At 34.4% G+C, this 17,396-nt stretch overlaps 2 protein-coding genes across 3 annotated transcripts in view; both read right to left on the bottom strand.

The window, feature by feature from the left end:
* The window catches only part of LOC107635829 (desiccation-related protein At2g46140-like), a 2,515-nt gene extending 782 nt beyond the window's left edge, over positions 1–1,733 (bottom strand). The window contains exon 1 of the mRNA XM_021120327.1: positions 579–1,733. Coding sequence (XP_020975986.1) covers positions 579–1,496 — 918 coding nt within the window. The 5' untranslated portion in view covers positions 1,497–1,733. The remainder of the gene's footprint in view (positions 1–578) is intronic.
* LOC107638348 (stomatal closure-related actin-binding protein 1) lies at positions 3,090–13,854 on the bottom strand. 2 transcript variants are annotated; one of them, XM_016341581.2, is made up of 13 exons: positions 13,595–13,854; positions 12,898–13,197; positions 12,582–12,710; positions 11,351–11,443; positions 10,339–10,479; positions 9,039–9,107; positions 8,480–8,563; positions 7,608–7,788; positions 6,676–6,792; positions 6,440–6,498; positions 5,365–5,499; positions 3,638–3,787; positions 3,090–3,514 (listed from the first exon to the last, which is right to left on the bottom strand). In XM_016341581.2, the coding sequence occupies exons 2-13, from the start codon at positions 13,177–13,179 to the stop codon at positions 3,470–3,472; spliced, it is 1,485 nt and encodes a 494-aa protein (XP_016197067.1). In that variant the 5' UTR covers positions 13,180–13,197; positions 13,595–13,854; the 3' UTR covers positions 3,090–3,469. The 2 variants fall into 2 exon arrangements, with proteins under 2 accessions (XP_016197067.1, XP_020975985.1); XM_021120326.1 differs by lacking the exon at positions 13,595–13,854 and adding an exon at positions 13,490–13,507.

Below are 17,396 nucleotides of genomic sequence, written 5' to 3'. Positions count from 1 at the left end.
GATTTTTTTATTTTTATGGTTGATTATTATTGTTCCTCTCTAATAATTAATATATAATGGAAAAAAAATTCACATACAAAAATCAATAACCAATACATTTAGAATGCAATCATGCATTGTGGAAAAGTATAGGATACCAACATATTATCTGCCAACTTATTATCAACAATAATGAATTATTATATTTTAAATACATGTATAAAGAGACACATCTAAAAAATATATCTATAAAGATATTTCTATTAGACACGGTCATAAAAAATATTTTTATTAGACACATCTACAAAGACACTTCCATTAAACACAATTATAAACCAAAGTTGACAGAAGTTGGTAGAAATACTGTTAGTAACGTAGCGAGATTGTTGTTTTTATAGTAAAAATTTAGGTGCACTTAACTTAGTTGAAAATAGTTAGTTAAATGATAATTTAATCAAATTATTAAATTATTTAATAATTTTTAACTATTATGTAAATTTATCTGCAACTAAGATAGTGTTCAGCTTTCTTTTGAAACTAGAAAAAATGAAAAATCCAAAGTGATGAGGAAGAGATATTGAGAAAAGAAGTTGAAGAACCTTATTGTCATCATCGCCATCACAATCCTTTTTCTTCTTGAATTTCGTAGTACCACCGACTTTGCTGATGGGCAACTTCATTGCACCAAACGGCGTGTCAACATCAACATTTCCTTTTATGGTGTAGCCTGTTCCCCTTCCTCTAATCATATCCCAAACTGCAGATCCAAAATCCTTAGGCCTAAACGTGACTGGAATATCAATGAAGTTGATTCCACCTTTCTCAATCGTTGCGGATTTCGGTAGCTCCGCACCTCCAATGTTCACATCACCAAGCCACACCTCATATTCAAGCGCATTGACGTTGAGATCAAAGTCATTCTTATTCTCTATTTTCATGTGAAGAATAGCAACCGTCTCTTCAGTAGAGAATCTCTCGAACTGAATTTTCTCAACATTGACATCAGGCTTGTACGGAATTGGAATTTCTCCAGTTTTCTCCATAGGCAAGGTTAGCCTTCCCAAAATAGGAACATCAAAAATTAGGTCAACCATCACCCTATATGGAAGAATGCTTCCGGGTTGAATATCGTGATAAGTGTTTTTGATATCTGCATATGCCAAAGTGACAGGAACTTGTATGGTCTCTTCTCCATGTGAATGTATTGTACCTGCATCTGGTATCAATCCTGAAACTAATTTTCTCTCACCACTCTCGATCGAATAGTTTATGTCTATTAGAGGGATAGGCACTGGATTTGGGTTCTTTATCACCAAATCAAGAACAAGGTCTGCCTTGTCAACATTGATGGATGAAATGTGTACTGCGGCCACGTCAGCAGTTGGCTTCCCGAACCCAACTACCTCCTCGATCTTCTCCCCAACGTCATGAATGAAATCCTTCACCGCATGAAAAAATCCACTCTTTTCATCTTCTTGCTTTTCATCTTCTTTTTCATTTTCATCCTTCTCCACCATTTTTGGTTTATCTAAATAACAAAAGATAAATATGCCTTTGAGATTAATGCCGAGTATTTACTTTACATTACATGGGAATATTGAAAACTATTGAAACCGTTATTCCATCAATGGTCCAAATTTTGCAAAGTGACCAACGGTATGTGTTTAACAGTTAGAGTAGTTGTAATTGGTTATTAGAATGACTAGAATGACGGAGGCGTGATACGTTTATGGATGACAGCATCACTAAAATAAGGCAACAACAATCATGTTGTTTTTATCAAAATGAGTTTTCCCAAAAGATCTTTTAATACTGTGGTATCACAATGACAACTTTTATTATTGATAGTAGAAATTGTTTGTATGGTTTTTTTTTTTAATGCTTTAGGGACTAATTTGTAGGCAAATTCAAAGTGTAGAGTGAAATTTGTCCAATTAAAAGGATTACAAGAAAAACGAAAAAGCATTAGTTATGGACGCCTTATACCTATTACAATGAAAATGTCAAAAATATTTTTTCATAAAGATGTTGTTTAAAAATGTAACTTATTTATTTAACTACACTTAATAAAAATATGACTTATTTATTTAACTACACTTTAATACTTTTATAATATATCAAAATTAAACTCTATAACTCATTAATCAATAGTTAAAATGAAATACCTTCACATAAAAATAATTATGGAGTTTTCATTAAAATATTCACCTTAGTTAAATACAATGAGTGACGATAGAGAAGGAGTAAAAAACGTTGTAATGCAGAGGATTCTAGATGAGAACAAAAAAGGCAACATTGGTCTAGGTGCATCACCTGCCTTTCTTACACTTGGAATGTTTTCCTCGCGAGCAAATACCACTTCGCTATTTTTCAATTTCCATTAAATTTAATTAGAGACAACCATAAAAAATGAATGGGGTAATGCTAGGTAGACAAAAAAAACAACCGAAACTTTTCTTATTTAGCATTCATTAATTGTGGCGATAATTAATGAATGTTAAATAAAGAAAGTTATGATAATTAATGAATGTTAAATAAAGAAAGTTATGCCTGTTTTTGCTAATATTTTTTTGTTACTAAACATTTTCCGAATGAAAAATGTATGTTGTATCACTTGTCTCTTCTTTATGACAAGGAAGAATGCGAAAGATCCCAAATATGAGTAAAAACGACAAAATTGATATAAATACATCATTTGCTTTCTCACTGCTCATTTTCTCTTCTTTTTTTTTCCTTTTATGTTTTTTCAGTCTTCTATTTCCCTCTCATTTTTCTCATTTCTCATTCTTTTATGCGTTTTGTTTTTCCTGTTCATCTGTCTTTTTTTTTTTCCCTTTATTTTTTTAGACTCAGAATTTTTAAACTTAAGTTAGGATTTGAGTTAAACATTTTACAAATTGCAAAATAGGATTTACCATATACAATATGATATTCTTATTTGGTTAAGGTTTTTAACACTAGTCTAATTAAATTAAACTATAATTATTTATTAGATTAAATATGAAGCAATCACATATTGCCACTTCAGGAAGGGTAAATTATCCTCTGTATATCAGGGGGTTCTGGAGTGTTTGCAATAAATAAAATCTAAAATCACTCATATGCGTATCTATAGACAATTAGACATGCAATAAGGAAAACTCTTACAGTAATTGGATCAATCAAATACAATCAATTAGCACACAACAAACAATGGGCGTGGCTCACACCAATCCCAAAGTGTAAGCTCAAATAGTTTGCTAACTATCACTCACAAAGGCAAACAAAAAAAATGCCCTGGTGTTGGTGAAAGAAAATGGTAGACCACAGGGTATGATATGAATGAATCCTAATCACAATAACGTTACAAACTTCACTTTTACACACTTGTAGTACAATGCAGAACTCAAATAATTACAACAACAATGATGACAAAGCCTTATCCCACTAAGTGGGAACTCAAATAATTACAGTTGAAAAAAATATATATATACTAGTCAAGGAGGTCGCATCATGTATCTAAAGGAGCTTTATGATCTGGTCCAGCAAGAACAATCTGCATTTTAGCCATTCATAATTCAGCAATGGAGACCAAGAGAAAAATGGAAGGTTGAAATATGCTCCAACCATAACAGCTATTTTCAGCAAAGATCTGCAGCTAATATTCAGAAAGACTTACATTACAGTCAAATGCAAACCTCCTTGCAAGCATGATAGCTGCATTCCTTTCTCGCTCTGATTCAAAAGCTAATACAAAAGAAAGCCCTTGCTTTGGCTGCCAAAATAGAGCCTGTGCAGCAGCATTCCCACCTCCTCGAACACCGCAAAGCTTAAGAACAAGAGCATTGAACATTATTTGATTACATTTTTGTTTATTCAAATGAGATGAGAAGGAAAATCTTAAGCTTGTTCTAAATAAAACCTCATAAATCATACACTGCTAGAAAAGAGTTGTGCTAAGAAAAGTTAGTCTTCATCATGCAATAAATACAAGGTTCCTTTCGGTGTTTAGAAAAAACTCGAGTCAGAATGATAGCGAGAAAACTATTTTGATGTTGTCACTCCATTTCATACACCTATGAACCATGATGCACATCGTTTAAAAATCAGAAATGACAAAACTAAGCCGTATAGAAAGAGAAACTTTGAGGTGGAAATTCATTAAATAATGTTCAGTTCTCTCTCTTATTCTCACACACACCCCCCAACATAGATATATCTCAAATACGAGTCTTCCTCTTTTCCAAGTTCCAACTGTCTCATCTCTCCCATCTTTACCGACTAATCTTTCTACTCGTCCCTAATTTCCGTATCTCTTGCCCCATAAACATTTCGATTTGAGCATCACCATCATAATTCAAACACCATTTTCTTATTGAAACCCCTTCCAATGCCATCTTACATCAATGTTCATCCCAACACCCTCAATGCAGAGTAAAGCATCTATGATTGTATTGAAGAGCAATAATGGTTTCTTACCTCTCCACAAATATTAATCTTTATGTTGGAATCAGTATGTCTGTGGTAGAGTTCCTGAATTTATTTTTTATAATTTACTAGATACTTATTAGGGCAACTATCTTTATAAATTTTCTTCTCATATAACGTGTATTTTATTTTTTATTGCATGTGTGGGATGAATTTGGAATTTGAGATTGTGCAGTATAATTTCCTTCTTGATAAGAATTTTCATGTATTATTGGTGTTTAGTTTCTTTTCTTAACTTAATGTTCTAGGGAGATCTATTGAACTTTGGTATTATATTCAAGTACTTAGGTGTGTTACCTTTTGGGTGTAGGAACGTATTTGCATTTCGTTTGTCCATGAGAAAAAATATTATAATAAGTGTTGGGAATAATATTCTTGAGCTTGAATTGTAATGAGAGGATCAACACATATACTTAGTTGTTAAAATGGAAATGAACATCATGGAACATGCATTCATCAATATAATTTTGATAAATTCATATCTTATAGCTTATCTAAACCTTATGCACTCTAAGATAGAATATTAGAATAAAGGTAAAATATTGGCAATGTACTAAATTATGTTGGTAACTATCCTAAAAATACTGGGACCTATAGTTGGGACATTCAAATCAACATTTACATTTCCATAACTTAAAATCTTAAACTTTTGTTAGTACCCTCATAGGTCTTGTGAATTGACTCATAATGTTTTTTCTTGTTAGTTATTTGAAATAATATAAATTTGGGATTTGAGAGAGAGAGAGAGAGAGAGAGAGAGAGAGAGAGAGAGAGTTGAACATTTTTTTTATGAAATTCCAGTTCATAACTTCTTTATCTTTCTATACTGTTAACTTTTGTCATTTTCTGTTTTCTATACGGTGTGCACTGTAGGTGTATGAAATGCAGTGGTTCACATAATTGCTCAATTTGGAATACCTGCATTGAGCTTGAATAGTATTCTTTGGCAATTGTTGTCTTTCCTTTACAGAGCTTCATCCTCATCTTTCCAACATGAAGCGCATGTATAGATTCAGTTGGTTGGTGTGAGCCATTCATCTGAGTTACAACGACCTGAAAAGTATTCAATACAACTACCATTATTGTCACGGAATCTGTCCAGAGAAAATTGAAATGTTAAAAAAATGCAACACACTGCACATAACTGCAGTTAAATAGCCTTAAAACTACCCACTCTCTTTTACCTAAAGATTAGAGGCAAAAGAATGAGTGATAAAACACTGATAAACTTAGTACATGGAAGCAGTGTCGCAACTTACTAGAATCTTGTATTGAAATTCAGATACTATGTCAAAGGATTTCTAGACTATTTGCTTAAGCATGCAATAATTCCAAAAAGGGTAACGTACCTTTGTTTTCCCAAAGACTGTCCATGTCTCAATTTTGTTCCAAACCATATTTTATCTTATTTGTCCTAAAGATTTCTAAACGTACTCAATGTTGTCCAGATGCAAAATCATAGGCCTGGTCTCAAACTTCGATGAAATGTCAAGGAACCACAGAACTTACAAGGATATGTTATCAGAACATGAATTAGCACCTCATTAAACTAAGAACTAGGAGGCTCCTATTGAAGAATTACTAACAAAAACGTGTTAACTAGTTGCAATATTACACCGCATATGATCCAAATTAAAGCAATTTGGCTACTGACCAAATCCCATTAAACACATTAGTGCTGTTTGTTTACTCATGCTAGAACTAGAATATGTATCAATATCACTCTACAGGCTTGTTTTATTTGGATTAGAATTAGCATCTGGGTAGTTCTTGTGTACAATATACTTAACCGAACTCAACTAAGTCAATGCATCCCCCGCTAGATTCTCACTCACCATCTCTCTTCTAACATATTAAAAGCACAAATCATAACCTTATATAACAATACAAATGGCAGCTCCCAACAACTCACATTGATGCTTGTATCTAAATTAGTTAAAAGGGTAAAGAAAAGAGTAAAGAATATAAGTTAAAAAGAATTGTAATGACATACATTGAATTCAGTATCATGTTTCCGCACAAGTGCCTCTACATAGGTTCCCAAACCAGCAGCTGAAAGACAATACAAAATAGTTTATGCTCAACTTGACGAGGCAAAGCAACACGTGTCGCATGTCTTTTACTTCAAGTTGAAAAAGCAGAAAGTTTGCCATTTAAAAGGAAGCCATAGAAGCCATTTCTGTTGATGAGTACTAAATGAAAATATCAAAGTTCAGATTGCAAACAAACCTGGATCTATTTGACCAGTAGTTGACAGAGTGATTTGAAGGCTTTCTGAAATAATATCAACTTGCAGTATGCGTCCAACATCTAAAGGTTCAGGGGCATAAACTGACTTTGTAGCTCCTGAGAATGAGAAAGTTGTATCATTTATGCAAGTATCCAAATGATAAATCTACCAAATATAATGTTTAATAACAATCACCATTTCCAACACAATGCGCATCTTAAATGGTAGCGCAAAGAATAATGAGTAATAGGAATGACAAGCAAATCAATGTTACTTTAAAAATTAGCTGTAAATAGACATGCAATCAATGTGCACATCTACACTTCAAAACCAAACTTGATAGCCCTTAAGAATTTTTCTTGGAAAATCAGAATTATTAATATTAACAAGGTTAAATTACTTTGTTAGTCCCTATAGTTTTTCCAAATTTATAATTAGGTCCCTACATTTTAAAAGTTTTCAATTGGGTCCTTACACTAGTTTTAAATTTGGAATTAGATCCTTTTTAACAGTAAACGCTACAAAAATGCTTTCATCCATCTCACACCACTAGCGAATGTCTCAACATATTTCTCTTAAGTTATACATTTTTGGAACTATAAAGATGTGATTACACATTTAAAACTCATAGAGAACCAATAAAAACTTTGAAAGTGTAGGGACTTAATTACAAATATAGTGAAACTATAAGGACTAACAAAATAATTTAACCTATTAACAAATAGCAGTTGTTCTCTCAATAGAAGGTTCCATCAAAAGGCGTTCTCCTTATGGAGGTCACTAATCTTCTTTATCTAACAAGGGCAAACCAGAAGTAGAAAAATGTGCCAGTCACAAGTCTACTAAATTGAAGAGAGAAAAAAATAAATGAAAAAATAAAATTGAATGGAACAAAAGATGTCATGAAGTGCAAAACTTTTGGAAGATGTACCTGAAATAAGTTCCTTTTTGGCACCATCCGGTGATACACGATACCACTGAAATGAACATTTTGAAAGTTCGAGGGCATTATCAGAGCAAGGTTCAATTTGTAAATATGAACCAAGTGTTTCAGTTCCTTCTAACTCGTATAAATGGGAAGCTTTTTCCTCCCCTTTCTTCATCCTTGACAACTGAAAAATATAGTGGATGACAATCAGTGGAAACTTTCAATGAACAATGCTAGATTGCTATATTATCAAATAAGGACAATTCAACTCAGTTGGTAAGAAGAGAAAAAAAAAAGGAAAGGAAAGAAAAGAAAAGAATAATGCATTGACATTAGGCAAAAAAGGGTAACCACGTAAAGTCTCTCCATCATAGTCTCAGACTCGGGGAATATGGAAAACTCTTACATTTATGTTTACTTGCACTTCACTCGTTGTTTTGCCTATGATTCGGATTAAGTATGAGGATTTGAGAGCATGATAGTCTAGACTCTAGATACAAGCAGTGCCATATTCTCAGCTATGTTTTAGAGAATGACAAGGAATTAATAGCAACTAAATGAAATACAAAAAAAATAAATAAATAAACAAAAATGAAAAATGGAAAATTTGTTCCCTTATAGGTGCAGCTCACACCAGAATAATGACATGTCATCTCCAAACTAAACAAGATAGAATTCATTTATAAGCTGAAATTTTGTTAGACGACAGTTTCTCTATTGCCCAACAAAAACCCCTACAAGGAAACCACATTCAACGAGCACAATTGAAATTACCAAAGAAACAACTATTTGGCAAATCAAAAAAGAAACAAGTAAACAACTACTCAAATCACAGCCTTTTCAAAATGACATTTGGTGACAATTGACAAGCATACCTCCCTGTGAAGTCGAAGATAGTGTCTAGACTTCTCTGAGAGTTGGGCCCTCAATGCTCGAAGCTCATGTTCCATAGACATGACCTAAAGTTGATTCAGCAAACAATAAATTACTTTCCTTACTAAAAAAAGAAATAAATAAAATAAGATAAAGTAAAAATATTATCAAAACGAATCTACAGAGTAATGGGAAACAAGCCATTTCAACACAGGAGAACAACATCAATCATTCAACCACTAATAGGAAAACTCCAGCCATTAATCATAATATATTCCCAGTTACCCACAAGGTCACAACTAGTTCTTGATGCTCTCTCTGCCTCTATAGAGTTAATATTTGTATGGATTACAACACTTAGTATTAAGAACCCAGGTTTATGCAAATACACAGAAGCACATTAAGCAAGAAAGAACACATGAAAATTATGCTGTCAATGAGTAGAGAACATAAACAAAGTTAAGGGCAGGGACAAGGAACTACAACAAAAATGGAAGAATTTCAAATAATTGATCCAATTGATCTATAACATAGATGAAATACGGTAAAGTAAATATATACCTTGCTTGGTTGATGCAGCATTTTGATTCTTCGGGCTTCTTGAACTTCTTTCATCAATTCTTCCAGGTCCTAAAGTTCCCATAAAACCAATTTTTGTTAAAATACAACTTAATTCTTATAAATTTGTGGTGATGCTGTCCTCTTCCTGAAAAGAATCTTGTTGCTTTTATTGTTGTTTCTACAAATTAACGTCTACGGCATCCATTAATTTGATATTTATAGTCTTTCTTAGCAAATGAGTAAAGAACAACTAGGGAAGCAAACAAAATGAAACAATCTTGAACAGAACTTAATATAATCCAACCCAATAGCAAATTTTGGACAAAGATGACCCTTTCAAGTCTCAACTGAGTAAACTAAACAAACACAAAAAGCAGCAAACTCCCACGAATTTCTTGTATCCTTATTTTTCTTTCAGAACTTTTGAATGATCCAAGTTGAATTCCTTAGTCCTATATATTAAGTGAAAGGTCACATCAAAGATTCATCCAGGATAACAAAGTTATGAATGAGAGTAGCTTGCCTGCAATATTGACATAACAGACCACTGTTCCAATTTTGTGCAGCACATATCATGACCAATACTGACAGTATTAATTGGTTCTGTTATCCACTCACTGGATTTCAACTTAGATTAAGCTTTACATTTCCAAATGTACTAGTTACGAAGAAACTTCTCCATGCTAGGAGAAACCACAAAACACTGAAAGGAGGACTTAAAAAATAAATAAATAGATAATAAAGATCTAGAAGAATAAATAACTCTATTGGGATTTGGAAGGTAGTTAGAGTAACCAAGCAAAAGTAAAAGGGACTGAATCTCACTACTTCCCCTTTCATTAAAGTGCTTTCTACAGTGAAAATCCTTAAAAAGACTAGAACCCAGAATAAAGAAATAAATTTTGTGGTGCATTATGTACAAACAAGAAACAGTACAGACAAGGGAATATTCCAGATAAACAGATGATATTAGACGAGAACCATCAAAGAAGCAAGTGGTCTAAGAACCATACAGCTGACTAATAAATTTCCGGAAAGGGTGATTGAATATTCATAAAAGCCTAATTTAACTAGTTTCCAGTATCCAACATTAAGCTACTTCAAAACAAGTTGACGAAATCAAACAAGAAGTTTCGTTTTACTCTTAAATTTTATAAATTGATTAGATTTAGAACAAATGTACTGAAAGAAAATAAGTGAAATTATTGTCATCTATTTATTGATGGGACAGAAGGATAGATTCAAATCCCTCAATTTTAGAATTCACAAGTGCTACACATGACAAGTAAATACCACAAACCTGCTTCCCTGTAGCTCGAGACATCCTCTCATGATCCTGAAGTGCCTCCTCGACCCTCTGAACTGCTGCTCTGGCATTATCTATTTCAGAACGAGCAAAAGCCCTTTCCTCATCAACGAGTTTCTTAGCATCTTCAGAAGCCTGGAAATGAATCTAATCGCTCAACATCCAAAAACAAATTTCTTTATGCAGCCAAGATAGAAGACTAAACTGAGGCAAATCCATTTCATGGTAACTAATATTTCAATGACAAGAAAAGCTGCGAAAAAAGAAAAAACTGTATATGTGTAACATGCTAAAATAATAAAAGAGAAAACGAGTGGTTCTACAAGATAAACTTTCCTAACAAAAGCAATTCTTATTGTACAAAAAGTTATAAATAGTTTCTGAAACAGAATCATAGACAAACCATCAAAACTTAGAAGGTAATTTTCCGTTCATTTCATAATTAAGTATGCATTATACTTTGATTAAATAATGATCCTAGAGCCAACTAGAAAATGTTGCAACACAAAACATTTTGATAACTTTGTCTCCGTGTATATGCATAGTGTATGTAATAGTTACGAATTTTCTGTGTATATTGTTGATGTTTTCAATTTTCAAATACTCTCTCATACCATTCCTGTTTTTCCTCAGAATCAAAGAATATTATGCTGTTCATTTTATAGAATTACCCAATTTACACAGTACATTCATTGGCTTCAGCTTAGGTGGAGTGCTTTCAACTAACAAGGACATCAATGTAGTCAAATTTTACGGGGAAAGCATAGTTTTTGTCATCCCTTTGGTGTGCGGAAGACATTCTTTTCAAGAAATTCCCTTGTTGGACTTGGAGTGGCACTGGACTGTTCTTCAGGAAATAATATCTTCATTCAGTTTTGTTTTGCTGTAGAGTTCAGGTGCGATATAATATTTTCTTTCTTTATACGCCTTGGTCCTATTGTCCTATTTCTAATCAAAGTTCTACTTCCGTAACCAAAAAGGGGTTAAAGTTAATAGTTAACATCACCTGCTTAAGAAAATTTGTTAGCTTCTTCACTTCAGCCTTCTCTTGTATTAGTTCCCCTTCTCTTTGAGTCAACTGAACTGCTAGAGCTTCAACCTACATAGTAAACTGAATAAGTTAGTGTTCTTAAAAGATAGCACGAATAAACTGGTGCAAGAATAAGTATTCTATAAAAAGAAACAGAATACCCTAATAGCAACAAAAACCTATCTGATCACCAGATGCATATGGTTACAACATTACTCCGTGTCTACTAGCCACACCCAAAAAATAGCAATTTAAGACCCCACAGTGGTTTAAGTATCATCAACTCTAGAATAACTGGGCTAACCAAATGCAAGGTGAAATTTCAAATAATCTAGTCAACGTATTTGATGACACCAAGAAATGTAACAAAAAGTTTGTGCCTTATGTGCTGTCTCCACCAAAATCCTATCAATATATTTATTTTAAGGCTAAATTTATCATACAAAATCCATCAATTTAAAGGAAACTCAATGAAGGGGAGCCTTGGAGCAATGGTTGAGTTGTCTCCATGTGACTGTGTCGTGAAATCAGCCACTAATGCAATTATTAGATTAGGCTGCATACATTACATCTTTTGGGTGCAACCCTTCCCCAGACCCTGTGGTAATGTCGGATGCTTGTGCACCGAACTACCCTTTTCAAAGGGAACTAAATGTCCTAGAGATAATTGAAACCCGTACATGTTCGAATAAAAACAATAAACTCTAGCAGATACTAGCAAGAAAATGCATGCATCCTATCCGGAATCCAAAACCAAAAGCCCAGTTTCCTGCCGCTGAGGATATAAATGATAGCTAAAAAATTTACAGGCTGAATTCTTTAGCCAGCATCCACTAGCTATTAACCCATAAGTGCCTTTCCCTCTACAAATCAGTTGTGACACAGTCATTGTTGATTGGCGATGGTCTTGAATGTTGGCCATTTATCCTTACATGCAAATTGCGGAGATTACAGGGTACCTATGGCAGGTACAATGCTGAACAATCAGCTCTCCTAGACATATGAATATACTCATTTTCAATTATTTCCACAAAACTACTTTCATGAGGATGTAAGAAGGATCATGCATGATGAACAAGACTTTATATTGATAGTGTCAACATATATAAATCCTCCAACATGTAACATAACAAATATTATAAAATTATAATCTATTTATTAGGTATATATAAGTAGATATCCTTTCTTTCAATAAAAATAAACTAACCATAGAAATTGCTTCCTCTACATCTTCTTTGTTTCTTCCTGCAACTCGCCCTTTTAAGGATTCAAGTGCATCTCTAAGCTTTTTCAAAAGAACATGCTTCTCCAAGGATGCTGCTTCCCTCAGTCTAGCCTGTGTTTCATCATCAGAGGCCACGCTCAGGAGAAATAAGGCATGCACTTCTTAGGAAAAATCACTGATTATCTCGACAGGAAACATTTGAAAAAACAAACTACATAATAAATCTCATGTTGAGAAAGCCTTCAACAGTAAGCACTATGTTGAATCAGAAAATATATATATATATATAAAGGTCGACCTCTTCAGATAGTTTAGCAGCAGCTGCCAAACCCTTCTCAAATTTATTAGCAAGGTCACGAACTGACAGACGCTTCTGTTGTTCCAACAGCAGTGCAGTCTCACGTGCAACAACCTCCTTCATAGATAATACTTTCGGGTCATCCTTTGTCTCCATGATTTGATTGTTAGCTCCAAGTTTGTAATTAGGAAATCGAAGAGAAGCAAATATCACGTCAGCTGAAACTGCCGGCACTGCATCTTTATACATGGTATCCCCGAAATCACGGGTCACCCTTGTCATCTCCACGAGCAATCAACTCTGCCAATGGCAGCAAAGAAAGCTTTAGCATAAATAATTGAGAAGATTCTAGTTCCGTAAACAGCTCAATGAATTTAAACAAAATATCCATAGAAAAGGGACAAAGGGGCAAAGCAATCACTCTCAGACATGCAAAAAATAGTAGAAAATAACAAATTAAAGAACATAAAGCCAAATCAGGAATTTAATTAATTGAGATTGATACTACTGGCCAAAACTGCACATTGGCCATCAAGCTTATTAAGAATCAAAGAGAAAACTGAGAGATTTTCAACAATGAAACAACACAAACCCTAACTATTCTCGTTACTTTTTTGTTTGGGTTCCTTTCTGCAATAAAATTGAAGCAATGAGAGAAAAGCTAACGAAAAAATATAAACAGAAATGAAAAACTTACAGATCACAAGAGGACAAATAATGAGAAGTTAAGCTTGGGATTCTTGGATCAGATGCGAAGCGGTTGTTGCATATATATTGAGAGAGAGAGAGAGAGAGAGAGAGAGATGATAGCTTTGCTTTTTAGAAAGGAAGGAAATAGAGGCCCTTCAGTCGCCTACTCAAACTCAAAGTGTTAACGTTTTGAGTTGTACTTTTGAAATTTGATGGATAGATGGATACTGTGTCATGCGTTACCTCAAAACTCTTTGGCGGGTCCCAAGCTTCAGCTCCTTCCTCTTTAGTTTACTTCTCTGTTCGCTACTTCACTTCACACTTTTTCCCACCTTTTTTTTATGTTTAGCCTTTTTTTTTTAAATTAAGGATTATTATCAAAGTTTTGAGACCATCTCCACACGACTCAACTCTTTTTGTTTATGGTTCACTTGCTATAAAAAATAATTTTACATCAATTTTTGCATCATAAAAAATAAGAAGGCTGCTACACATATAAGTCTTTTTGACAATTAAGTTTAATTATGTTGACCCAAGCTCAGCAAAAACTAACTTCACAATTCACATCAAGGAGCGTATAAACACGCGCTCGCTCAACAGTTTAATAGCGCGAACGGGATTATGAAAAACGCTTCTTCTTCTTTCTTGATCAAAACCGCAACCCTGAAAATTTAAACAACACTCGAAATCTCTAAAAAAAACTGTCAAAATTGTCGCGAAAACTCAAGAAAATCTACAAGCGAAGTTCAAAATCTCCACCAAAAAATACAGAAACAAAAGAAAAAAGATTATTGAAGGTATTGTTTACTAATCATCCAGTTTTTTCACTTTTCTCTTTCTGATTTTGATCGCGAAACATTAGATAGTCATATTTTTGTTTATTTAGTATATTCATTATGTGTTTGAGGGATTTAAATGTGTTTTTGTGCATATTACTGTTCAATCGGTGATACATTTCTTACGTACTGTTTCTCGTATAATTTAACCTATATTTTCATGTGTTTAAGGGAATTGAATGTGTTTTTGTGCATGTTTGTATATTTCAAATTGAGTTTGTCCATAGTAATCAAAAATAACTTTCGGTGTATTTTGTTTAAATTCGAGTGTAAATGGTCTTATTCTCCAATTCTTGCTATAACTAGAAACTTTCGGTGTATTTCATGTGAATGTGGGTTTAATTGGTGCTGTTCTCCAATTCTTGATCATTCTAATGTTCTGGTTTAGTATTTTGTCTCGCAGATTGTTATGAGATTAATCTGGACAGATGATGAGTGAGATTTATCTTTTAAGTTGGTAGCCATGGAACCAAGTGTGCGATCAGATTTAATAGTGCTCCTGGGTTTGGTTCTTCATTCTCAGATGGGCCATTTTTTTCTGCATTTTGTTGGGCCTAGTTTGGATTTTCATTTAAATTATTTGCAACTCACATTTTTTTTTTAAAATGCATTTTTTCTGAAAATTTGGTGTGATACAAGTTCATTTGGTTACAGTTGTAAAATTAACTTTTTCAATTTTTTTTACCTTCTTCAAGCTAAGATCTTTGTACTACTTTAGGTCTATATTAATGCTTCCACATATGCACCGGTTCACACACATCTCTCAACTCATACTCCCCACTCTTCACATTCTACAACTGACTAGTGGTCTATAAGTATGGGTCGCAAGAAAAGGGCTGTTCGTAGAGGCACTCACAGTGGTGCTCAATCTTCCCGTTCTGCTCCTTCCCCTATCATTTTCATCAACTCCCACTCCTCCCCTTCTCCGAATGACTCTCTTCCATATCCTCCACCACACACTGACATTGAAGAAATGGCTCGCACCAAAATCATTGCTCGCCGCCCTGGTTTGGCTCCTAGGCAAACTTCATCTCAGCTAAGTTCCTCTAGCGGCAAACGCCCTATTAGCGAGGAAGAATAAGAGCTTCCTTCCTCTCCTACTCGTCCTAATCGCAGTACAGTCATTGACTTTCGTCTTCGTTCTATTTCTGAACCAAAGCTTTCAAATCCTATTGCCTATAAATTCTTTTACGCTGATTTTCCAAAAGTCTCATATGATTCCCGTTGCTACAACTCCTTCATGAATCACATGTTTTTCTGCAAGGATATCATTGAGTGTCCTATTTGCCCTTCCAAACTCGTCAATCTTGACGATCTTTGTCAAAAAGGTCTGGACTTTGTGTCTATGTTCGATTTTCAAGGATGGATTCCCATCCTCTCCATTCGTGAAAAGGTTTACCCTGATCTTGTGAGGCAGTTCTATAGTAACATGTCTTACAAAGAAGAGAGGATTGCTTCGTTCGTTAAGGGTCGTACCATCATTCTAGACAAATATCATTTCAGCAAAGTCCTAGATTACCAGGAACGCGGAATCAATGTGTTCATCTCTGGTAAGTGGGATGAGTCTCTAAACGTGTCATATTTTGAAGCCCTAGGAACAGTCTGTGTCAATATTCCACTTCTTGAAGGTACTACTCCCACTCACAAGTTCTTTGGTCCAGTCCGTGCCCAGTTGCACAAGATTGTGAATCACATCATCGTGCCTCAAAGTGACTCTTTTCAGCGAGTTTTCTTCTGTGATATACTGGTTATATTTGCTCTTCTTTCAAAAATTTCAATTTCTTTTGCTTATCTTTTGTTAAGACACATGCATGAATGTGTTCGTTCAAAAAATGCTTTACCTTATTCCATGCTACTCACTAAAATTCTTCAATATTATAATGTTGATTTTGTGACTAAAATCTCTCGAGAATTTAATTCTTACATAAAAGGGGATGATGTAGTAAAAAGAACAGCAAACAAGCATCGAAGCACTGATGAGGAGGCTGACGATCCTGAACACAGCAATGTCCCATTGATTCCAAAATCAAACTCTACCAAAATCAGGATTTTGACTGGTATCATGAAGGATGTGCTTCAAGAATTTGTTAATCTCACTAATCTTCTCATCAATTTTGGGACTGAAAGAAAAAGGGCTGAAAGCATGGAAGAGACAGCACTTAAGAAGACCAAAGGGCACATTCGCATTCTCATAAACTATGTCGAAGAGATTGAGGCTGGTTGCACCAGTACTGATAATGAGGAAGATGATGCCTCAGATGAGTCCAACTCTGATGCCTAGATTATCTCATCTCTGATCTAGCAAATTTCACAAATTTTGTTTAAAGACTCTTTAGGATTTTATTCATTTTGCTTATGTTGGATGACTGTATATACCTCAAGACTTATAACTGCTACTTGTGACTGCTTCTATTATGCCTCTAACTAATTGTTTTTGCAGGTTCTTTCTTTTCCACCTTAATGACAAAAGGGGGTGAAAAGAAGAGCAAAGAGGCTTAGATTTTTTGAGATGTTCTGATCTATTTCATATGATATGTTATCTGCCATCCTTTGCATGATGTGTTCATTGTTTTGACATCTTTTGCTTATATGTTCTTGTTCATACCCTGGCCCAATAAATAGGGCCCAGGATCCAAGCAAAGAAGCCCAACCCAAAGGGTTGGCTCTCCCCCTGTACCAGCCTTCATCCCAAGAAGTCGGTACTGAACACGACCTGCTCCAAAGAAGTCGGATACGAGGGTTAGCTGGCAGATAACACTCATTCGAATGAATAACTGCCCCTAGAAACTCTCTAACCACTTCATAGAGCCATATCTTAACCTCCCTAAGATATGGGAACGGTTATCCACCTAAAAAGGTGGCACTACTTCAGCGGTGGTTATTGGTTCACCACTATAAATACACTGACACCATTCAGGTATCTCTAAGTTCCAATACTCTCTAACCTGCTCACACTCTTGCTAACTTAGGCAT

The sequence above is a fragment of the Arachis ipaensis genome, chromosome B04, assembly GCF_000816755.2.
Source record: "Arachis ipaensis cultivar K30076 chromosome B04, Araip1.1, whole genome shotgun sequence".
In the NCBI taxonomy this organism is placed as follows: domain Eukaryota; kingdom Viridiplantae; phylum Streptophyta; class Magnoliopsida; order Fabales; family Fabaceae; genus Arachis; species Arachis ipaensis.
Note: the sequence above shows the minus strand (reverse complement) of the source record. Positions and strands in the feature narration are given on the sequence as shown.

Coding starts and splice junctions, on each gene's coding strand:
- LOC107638348 (XM_016341581.2), bottom strand. CDS start 13,179: ATGACAAGGGTGACCCGTGATTTCGGGGATACCATGTATAAAGATGCA. Junction 12,711..12,897: donor CTGCTAAACTATCTGAAGAG/GTCGACCTTTAT, acceptor GATGAAACACAG/GCTAGACTGAGGGAAGCAGC. Junction 10,480..11,350: donor TAACAAATTTTCTTAAGCAG/GTGATGTTAACT, acceptor ATTCATTTCCAG/GCTTCTGAAGATGCTAAGAA.